The 9836-nt window shown below is 58.4% G+C and overlaps 1 protein-coding gene across 1 annotated transcript; it reads right to left on the minus strand.

The window, feature by feature from the left end:
- Nucleotides 1-1324: 1324 nt before the first annotated feature.
- C5H2orf50 (chromosome 5 C2orf50 homolog) lies at nucleotides 1325-6471 on the minus strand. Its single transcript, XM_047779244.1, is given in 4 exon segments — nucleotides 1325-1458; nucleotides 1461-1520; nucleotides 2961-2995; nucleotides 6224-6471. Coding segments are annotated over 4 exon segments (477 nt in total).
- Nucleotides 6472-9836: the final 3365 nt, after the last annotated feature.

Here is a 9836-nt window from a genome sequence, read left to right on the forward strand (position 1 = left end):
TCCTTTGTCAAGTTTACATGGGCTGCCGACATGACCCTGGGAGGACCAGCACTTAGCAAGGGTCCCCTTCCTTCCAGGCCCTGGGCCAGCACTGCCCACGTGAGCATCAGCTAGACCCCTGCTTGCGTCTCCTGCTCCCGCCCTAACCCAGGCCCAGGCCGACTCTGTCTGTCCCACAGCACAGAGAACACGGGCTGGATGCAGGTCACAGGTTCCCTGAGGCAGGTGGCACCACCTCAACTGGGGTGCCCTGCGGGCAGACGCCCCCTGCTTGGCTCCAGCCTCGCCCTCATCGCCCTGACCGTTACCTGGGTAACAAAAGACAAGGAGACCCGGACCGGAGAGCCGACCCAGTCTGGGGACTGGCATCTTCCCTGGGTGACGGTATCAGGCCTTGCCCTCCCCCCCCCGGTGAGGGCATCCTCTGCAGACACGGCCTCCTACCCCGTTGCAGGCTCTGCTCTAAACACTTTCACCGGGTAGCTCACTTCATCCTCGCAACAGCCTGATGCAATCGGTGCCATTAGATTAGATCCCCACCTGTGGTAGGCAGAAAACTGGCACCCCAGAGAGGTCCTTGTCCCACCCTCTGGGACCGTGCACATGTCACCCTGCATGCCAAAGGACTTTCGCATTTTGCAGATGTGATTAAATCAAGGACCGCGAGATGGAGAGGTCACGCCGACTGATCAGGGCGAGGCAGGGTCATCCCGCGTCCTTAAAAGATGGGGGAGGGAGGGAGGCCGGCAGAACAACCTGGAGATAGTCCGTGGCTGCCTTTGAAGGTGAAACAGCCACAGGCCAAGGAGTGTGAGCAGCTTCCAGAAAGGAATGCAGCCCTGCATTCCACACCTCGATTGTAGCCCAGTGAGGGCCCCCCCAACCCCCGGGCTTCTGGCGGCCAGAACTGCGGGATGACATGTGTGTGTGCTTTCGAGCCCCTCAGTTGGGGTCCCTTGTTACAGCAGCGATGGGAAACGCACCACGTGGTCCAGCTGGGGAGGAGGCACCGAGGCTCTGGCGACCTGCCGAGGCTGCAGCGCTGAGTCGCGAGCGGGATCCGAACCCACAGTCAGTGCTCCTGACCACACGCAGGCTCCCTCTCCTGGGCCCTGGCCCTGAGGGAAGCCCCCACTGTGGCCGGTTATACGGCCTTGGGCGGGTCCTGGGTCCTCGCCATCTCAGGAGAGAGGCTGAGCCAGGAGCCCTTTAAACCCCCTCCTCCATGAGGAGGCTTGGATGCTGGCTGGGCACAGGTGCCGGGTCCCCTGCGGTGTGCCAGCTGCCCCCACACCTACCTGGGGCAGGGCACCCAGCCCTCCTCCTAGACCGGCTGCAGCTCGTCTTCCAGCTTCTTCTTCCGAAGTCCTTCTACGAAGAAGAAGGCCAGGCCAATGAGGGTTTTCCCCAGGGGCATGTCCATGCTGCTGCCGACAGCCTGGTTCGTGGAACCGGGGCCGTGTCAGAGAAGAGAGGCACATACTCTGGCAACTTTACGGGCTCCTTCGTGCTGCCCCGGGAGAGGGGACAGTTAGGGTCACTGGCTGCGGCAAACAGGAGAGGCCAGACGCCAGCTGGGCCCCTGAGTGGGAAGAGAAGGGAGCAGGGGGCGGACCCCTCTGCAGGAAGCATCCTCCGAGTGATGGGAGCCCAGATCCCGCTCTGGACCCGGGACTCGACGCCCCAGCCGAGAGGTGCCCACTTCCCTCTGCTCACCCCCAGGGCTCCCGATCCAGACGCTGCCTCGCCCCCTTCCCGGTGATGCTTGGCCAGCAAGGACCGAGGGCGGGACCACGTCTTGCCCTGACCTGAGATGGGGCCTCACACGTGGTGGTTTTGAACTTCATCCTCATGGGCCCAAGTCTCTTCCCTCTGGTTCCTTTCTCTGCAGAACATGTTGGGGAGATGCCCCCTGTTCCTGGCTCGGGCTCCGTTCTCCACGTCACAGGGCAGTCCCGTGTGACTGTTGCGAATATGCCACACGTGATACACCTGTTCAGCCACGAGGGCATTTGGGTTTGTTTCCAGCCTGGGGGCCTTGGGAGGGTGTGCTGCCCAGACCATGCCTTCTGGTGACTTCTGTAATCGTTGGATGGACGAGTGGGTGAAGGTATGATCTGTAACTAATCTGACAAGCCCTCCCTGCCCTTGTTCCTGGTTCACTTTGTCCCCCTGTCAAACAGAAGTGACAGAATCATTGTTAAGAAATAGGATCCCGGCTTTCTTTCACCTGGGAAAGTCCTTGAGGCCATGGCCCACCTTGTGGTGGGTCAGGGCTTTCAGGGGTCAGGTTGCTCATACAGAGCCCCGGGGAAGGGAGAGGCTCCGCAGGCTGGGAGTCCGGACCAGGAGCTCAGGCGGGGATTCCGGGTGCCATGAACTACATCTATCCCTGGGGAGACGGCAGCCCCCCCAAGGGCCAACCATGCAGATGGTGCAACTGCCCTAATCCCCACAAGGGCCATGTTGGCGTGGCACCCACCTTGGGTCACCTGCTACAATGCTCAGCTTCCTGTTTGGGTCTCTGACTATGCATTTTTTGGGGGGTGGGGGGCCATACTCGCGCCATATGGAAGTTCCCAGGCTAGGGATCAAATCAGAGCTGCAGCTGCCGGCCTACGGCAGAGCCATGGTAACTCAGGACCTGAGCCGAGTCTATGACGTACACCACGGCTGACGGCAACACTGGATCCTTAACCCACTGAGCGAGGCCAGGGATTGAACCCAAATCCTCATGGATACTAGCTGGGTTCTTAACCCACTGAGCCACACTGGGAATTCCTGGGACGAATTTCTAAAGGCTCTTTCCCACTAGACCTCAAGTTTCTTGAAACAAGGTGACATTTTGTCTCTGTACGTTTCAGCATCCAGGACACAGTGGCTCCTTGATAAACGCAAGGGACTGAGGGGACATTCCAAGGGCAGGTATTTGGCCAGGAATGTGGTTTGTCTAACCGTGGGGTCATAGTCTTTCAGGAAACTCCAGTTCTGAGCCCTGGAAAGGAAACACACGGGCAGCGTGAGACCTTCTTGTCGAATCATTTTTACCATGATTTTGCCCTGATTTTACCATGATTTTGGGTCAAGGGAAGAAGCTGCCGCCACCGATGCATCTATTACTTTGTGGAGGAACTGAAATCCTTAAGTGGATCAAACGCCAAGGATCAGCACGTGTTGATGGTGTAGATTCTAAAATGAACACACATTTCAACAGCATGGAAATTCTGACACCACAGGGTGCATAGCAGGTGTGGCAGGAAACGGTGACACCCCGTCCTTCCGGTCTGGGTCCGCGGAGGCTGCTGGGGGGGCTGGAGGTGTCTGCCACTATTTGGGGAAGAAAAGCATTTTCACTTCCTGAAGCTTGATAACCTTTCAGAGCCTGTGAAGGTGGCAGGTGGGAGGGGCCGGGGCCGGGGAAGGGGAGGGGCCACGAGGAGAAAGGCCTCCCTGCGCTGGGAGTTTACTTTTTCATCTGTTTTTTCAAACAGCCAAAGAGTTCTCTAAGACTCATGTAAACACAGCTTTCTCTGCCCCAATCCTCACAGCCTGAGCCCTCCCCCCCCCCTCCAGGCACTCCCTCAGCTCTTTCTTCTAGCCCTTCACCTCCAGATGCTGAGAGAGTAAGCCCACTGCCACATCTCGGGGTTCTGAAAACCTGGGCTCATCTGCAGGCTTCCCATCATAGGAGGGAGGAACCAGCCTTCTCCTCCCTTGCTTCTCCCTCTTTGCTTCCAAAAGAATTGTCTTATAGGACTTCTCGTTGTGGCGCAGCAGAAACGAATCCGACTAGGAACCCTGAGATTGCGGGGTCGATCCCTGGCCTCGCTCGGTGGGTGAAGGATCTGGCGTTGCCGCGAGCTGTGGTGTAGATCACAGATGCAGCTCAGATCTGGCGTGGCTGTGGCTGGGGTGTAGGCCGGCAGCTGTAGCTCCGATTGGACCCCTAGCCTGGGAACCTCCATGTGCCACGGGCGCAGGCCTAAAAAGCAAAGGATAAAAAAAAAAAAAAGAATTGTCTCATAGATTCTGGCTCCCCCGTTAGGTATTGTCTGCAGGATGAACTCGTTATACCGCGGCCGGGGGACTCTGATCCCAGCTCCTTTTGTGCACAGCTTGGAATTATTTCCTAGAGCTGATCATGACATCTCATCCCAATTCTTTTAGGTTTCTACGTGCTGGTCACTGATTCGAAACTTTCCAACAAAATCACAAGGCCACCCCCTCGGGATGATTTTCCATACAGTCGAAAAGGCCTCGGGTCACCAACCGTGTCTTACATGTTCACTCCAGAGGCCGCCCCCGCCGCCACCCCTGGGCCCTCCCACTGCCCTCCGACCCCCGGGCTCCCACCATTCATCACCCCCACCCCTGTTGTGCTAGGATCCCCGCTTTCTGGACCTTGTGACTGCCTTGCTTGTTCTCCCTCCTGTGTCTGTGCATTCATGTATTTCTGTGGTTCTGGAACATTCTCAGACAGTTTCTCTCCAGAGAGTTCCTGTCCCCCACGCTCTCCCTGGGGAGCCGGGTGTGAGGGCGTGTGGGACCTTCTGCTCTAGGGCTGCAGCTCTTCTTTCAGGATTTCCATCTTACTGCTTCTCTGAGAAATGTTTATCTTTTTCCTTTTTAATTTATTTTTTGAATTATTTTTTGTCTTTTTAGGGCTGCACCTGAGGCATAGGGAGGTTCCCAGGCTAGGGGTCGAATCGGAGCTGCAGCTGCCGGCCGACACCACAGCCACAGCCACCAGGATCCGAGCCGCGTCTGCGACCTACACCACAGCTCAGGGCAACACTGGATCCTTAACCCATGGAGCGAGGCCAGGGATTGAACCCGTGTCCTCAAGGATACTAGTTGGGTTTGTTACCGCTGAGCCACAAGAGGAACGCCTCTTTTTCCTTTTTAAAAGAAAACTTTCTTTATTCTATCAGTAGTTGGAAAAGTTAAATGGCACCCGACGGCCTTGTCTTTGTAAATGTTCCCTGTGCCCCGACACACCCCCCCATGCCTCCCCCACAACACTAATGCCCACACCACACACACACACACACACCCACCCCTCACAATGCCCCCCAACCCCTCAACACACGCCCCGTCTTTCTGGCTTTCTGTGTCTCCAGCCCATCAGCAGTTCTGGTCATTCTACCGCCAGAACATTCCTTGAATTCTCCACAAATCTCCAGCTACACTTCCTCCCCCAGAGCCCAGGCCCCCTTGGCCTCACGCTGCCATTGCCAGTTTCTCAACTGTCACTTCGATGGTCGCACCTGTCCCCGCTTCAATTTGTTCCAAGCACAGTGGCCGGATGGGTCCCCTAAACAGCGACAGAGGCCAGTCAGGCCCTTGCTTGAGACCCTCCCCACAGCATCTCGTTCATTCGACCTTCATTCATTCATTTGTTCATTCATTCATTCAACATCAATTAATTAAGACGTTCATTCGAGGACAATTCAACCATCATCCAGATGCCAATCAGTGAGGGGGGTGTCGGCCTACTTCTCTACCGGAGACCCGAGGCCCCTCTGTTCTTTGTGCTGCTTGCACTGCACCAAAGCCTCCCTGAGCCCCTTGTCCCACTTCAGGTCTCAGCAGGAGCGTTGCTCCTGGGAGAGGCCTCCCGGGCGCCTGGGAAAACAAGATCTGCTCGCCCAGGCCGCTTCCTCCCACGCCAGCCTCCCCCTGCCCGCGGGGCTCGGTGGCCCTCTGGCTGCCTTGTCCTGGGAGGGAGGGCTCCGTGCAGCCAAGCCAGGCCCGGCCCCGTTGCGGTCTGACATGGCGGCTCTCCTAGGAACCACTGGACTGAGTTGGAAGGGACCTTCTTTCCTGGGTCAGAGGGCGGCCTGCCCCCCCCCAGGCTCCAGCCCTGGCTCCCACTGCGCGCATCCTGGGAGCCCAGCCGCCCTTTGCCATAATCCCTCTGCCGGCGGGTTATCCTTCCAGCTCCAGGTGGTGGGATTATGGCAAAGGGGGGCTGGGCTCCCAGGATGCACGCAGTGCCCCCGCCCCGGCCCCCACCCTGCTCCTCACCCTGGAGGTGCCCGTCTGGCCAAGGCTGGGCACACTTCCTCCTCCTCCTCATGCTCTTCCTAGGCCCAAACACTTTTCCATCAACGCCCTTTGCCTGCCCGCCACCCCCCCCCCCCCGTCTGTCTTTCGCCAGAAGCTTCCTAGAGCCTGAGTCAGGCTAGGAGGTGTTGGGAGGAGGGCAGGGCAGGCCCTTCACCAGCGCCGCTGGCTCCTCCTCTCGGCCTCCAGGAGCTCCCTCCACAGCTGGTCCTGCTGTGCACCTGCAGCTCCCCGGGACCATGCGGCCTTCAGGGCCTGGGTGGCCTGGTGGCCTCTAGCAAGGCCCCTGCCCACCACAGGGCCGCCCCGGGCCATGGAGGAGATTAAGGCTGGCAGCCTGGTCAAGGGCTGTGGGGACCCAGCTGAGGTGGTTCTCTGGAGCCCAGGGGTGGGGTGGCCTCCCATGGGAGCGAGTGTGTGTGTTTGTGTGTGTGTGTGTGAGAGAGAGAGAGACAGAGACAGAGACAGAGGGAGAGAGGGAGAGAGAGAGGGGCCCTGCCTGAGCTCAGACCTCTCCCAGGACGCCCCCTCCCTCCTAACCCCCAGGAGAGCCTGTACAGGGGTCCTGTCCCCACCGGACCCTGAGCTCAGAGTGGCCGATGACACCAGGCCCTCCAGGCTGGAGAGAGCGTTTGAGCCCAGCTGGGTTTGAGCTTCTGCCTGTGTTGACGGTTGCCCTGGGAATGGGCAGCTCCCCCGTGGACCAAGGAAGGGGCGGGCCATGTGTGCCTGTGTGTGTGTGATAAAGAGACACACACACACATTTAAGCCCCTGGGGGGTGGAGATGGTTAGTGGTCTGGGCCATGCCCAGCTCAGCTGCCCCTCAGCTCTGCCACCCCCCGCCCCGGCTGGGGACCTCAGTACAGCATAGGGGAGGGGAGGGGGCCAAGGTCCGGACCTCTGGGGCAGTAAGACACGAGCTCCCAGAGAGAACACAAGGGTCTGGGCTCAGACACCTGACCTTGGGCAGCCCCGGCCCCTTTGGAGGCAGGTGAAGAGGGAGCAGCACCTCGCCCCGCCCCTGGTGGATGCCCCGAGGCTCCGAGGAGAAGACGGATGGGGCGGGGAGTGGTGTGGCTTTGCTTCTCTTGGAATCAGGGAGTATCTGCCAGGCAAGGGACAGTTAGAGATGCTGCATGATTAAAACCTGTTCTCCCGCCTAAACCTGGACGGTTTACAAAGAGCTGCCCCTGATCTTGCTGAACCCTTCCCATCCGGCAAGGCAGGCATCTCTGAGCCCATTCTACAGATGTGGGAGCGGAGGCCCTCACCAGCAAGGGGTGTGACGGCCCAAGGCCTCTCAGTTGCTAGCCGAAGCTGGGCCTTGAGGAGCAGCCCGGGTGGGGAGTCAGGCTCTGAAACTTCAGCCCCGATTCTGCGCTGCCGCGTGCGGCCCGAGTTTGCCCTGTGGCCCCAGGCCTCTCCTGCCCACCAAGGCTTCTGCCCGCACACGCCACGCTTCTGGGGCTTTTGGCATCTTCTTACCTTCTGGGTGTGTGGGCAGAGTCACAGTTCTTGGCATAAAGCTCTCCTGTGGGCTCACCCACCAGGTATGGTGCTCCCTACGGCCGGAGGGGTAACACATGGGCACATGGCTGGTGCACATGAAGTCCCACTACGCCGAGGGGCAAGAGGCACCCAGGGCTGTGGGGGGCAGCCAACACACCAGGCCTGTGGGCACTGTGTGCCCACCCTTGGCACATCTTCTGGATTCTGCTTTCATGAAGGAGGTGCCAGGTGGTATATATGGGGCAGGTGCAAATGCTTGGATGCAAGACAGAACAACGGGGTTTGAGCACCAGCCTGGGGGCTAAAGGGGGCAGCAGGGCCACGCATGGCTTGGAGCAGTGTCAGGAGCTCCTGCATGACAGGGGTGCCGCTGCCTTCAAGCCACAGGACAAAGAAGATCAGTAAAGGACCAGCAGGGTAGGTGACATGGCCGTGGACCAGGTGAGAGGAGGTGGTGAAGCCCACGCTGGAGGAGACGGGGTGAGAGCCACCAGGCCACATGGAGTCCCCAGCACCTGTATGGGGAAGGGGCTAAGAAAGGGTGACCTCTGAGAGGACGTCGGTCTAAAGGCAGAGGCTGCGGGGCTGGGGCTCCGTCTCACCTCCTTCTGTTTCTCCCGAGCGGGGATGAGAATGGCTGGCATTTGGTGACTTTGAAGTTTTATTCCAAAAGGATGAATTAGGGAAACGCTGAGGCCCAGAAACAGGCTTCGCTGGTGGTTGTTCCCCCTTAGGTGTCTGTGGCTCCCGCGCCGTCAGGACAGTCCCTGCTGTGGCCCGAGGAGTGGTGGTTCTGACTGCGTGGAACCTCTGGAAGGGGTCCCATGAGTGCGATTAGAGAGGGCAATGCCTACTGCTTGGAGAACCACTCATAAGGCCGTCTGCAGACTGTGGCACAGAGTAGCTTGGAACAGCCTGGAACAGCCATGCGGTTTGCTCAGATACCTTGGCCCAGGACCCCTGGCCACATGTTCCAGAGAGAAGAAACAGGACCAAAAAGGCCAGCAGAGGTGTCCAGGATGACCAAGGGCCTGATGTGTGTAGAGGCTGACTATTTCCATGGGGGCTGGTTTTTAAAGATGAAAATTTATTTAGAAATGATTTCAGCCCAATAGGTGGTACAAGGATGGATAGATACATGACAAAGGGAATACAATAAGATGTTAATTGTACACACGAGGGGGTAGGTATAAAATGTTCACTGTACCATTCTTTCATCTCTTCGATGTGTTTGGAAATTTCCAAAAGAAAATGCTGACGGGAAAAAAGGTGACTCCCGTCAGTCTAGCTGGGACACATTTTCTTTCCACCGTCACTGACTTGGAAAAGCATCCAGATTTGCTCTGAGTAGGTCTCCTGCAGCCCCAGCCCTGGGAGGACAGGACACCGAGTTCCAGTCCCAGCTTTGCCAGGGACTCACTAGGTATCCTAGGGCACGTCATCCCCCCTTGCCTGCCTTGTGATATAACGTTATAGGCAACTTTGCAAGAGAGGAGAAAAATCCCTAGATTCGAGGGGTTGCTGCAGCTGTGTTTTATCCGGTTTTTCTCAACCCCGAGAAGGACCTTAGAATAGATGCTTGTAAAGCTTTACAGCCTGGGCTCAGGTGTGCGGTGACAGGCACGGCCAGTGGCAGCAGCCCCGGGGACTCCGGGGACTCCGCAAAGTTGAGTGAGGTTCCGCTGGGTGGGGCAGATGTGGGCGGGAAGGACCCTCGTAGCCCCGCCCACCTCCTAGACTCCGCCCTCTCCAAGTTGGCCCCGGCTGGAGCTCCCCACGGCCAGGTGGGGCAGAGGGACCGGCGAGCCTCGGAAGGAGGGAGGTTGAAAAGAGCTGAGCAAGCGTCCGGAGGGGCGAACTGAGGGTCAGCGGAGGAGAGGGCAGGCTGGGGTGCAGGGCCAAGCGGATTGGGGGAGGCAGGGGCACTGCAGCACGTGTTTGCATAGTTCAGGCCGCCCTCTTCTGCCCTAAACCTCTCTTTGCCAGAGAAAAGTTTCGGCTCAACTTCGACCCCCTCTTCCCTGCAAGCCCACACCTTTAAAAAGGTGGTGAGAGTACAGAAAGAGCCTTTCCAGTTGCTCCTGCCAAGTGTCTAAAAAATTCCCATCGATGCCAACAGCGTCATTAAAGACGAGTTACCGCCACGCCCTGGTGGTCCAGCACCGCCCCGCCCCGCCGCTTTCCATCTTACTGTTTGTTGCACACGTGCTGTCCAGGTCCCCACCGTTTTGTAGGCAGCTTCAAAAGAAAAATTCACCTT

Source organism: Phacochoerus africanus, chromosome 5, assembly GCF_016906955.1.
Source record: "Phacochoerus africanus isolate WHEZ1 chromosome 5, ROS_Pafr_v1, whole genome shotgun sequence".
Lineage (NCBI taxonomy): Eukaryota > Metazoa > Chordata > Mammalia > Artiodactyla > Suidae > Phacochoerus > Phacochoerus africanus.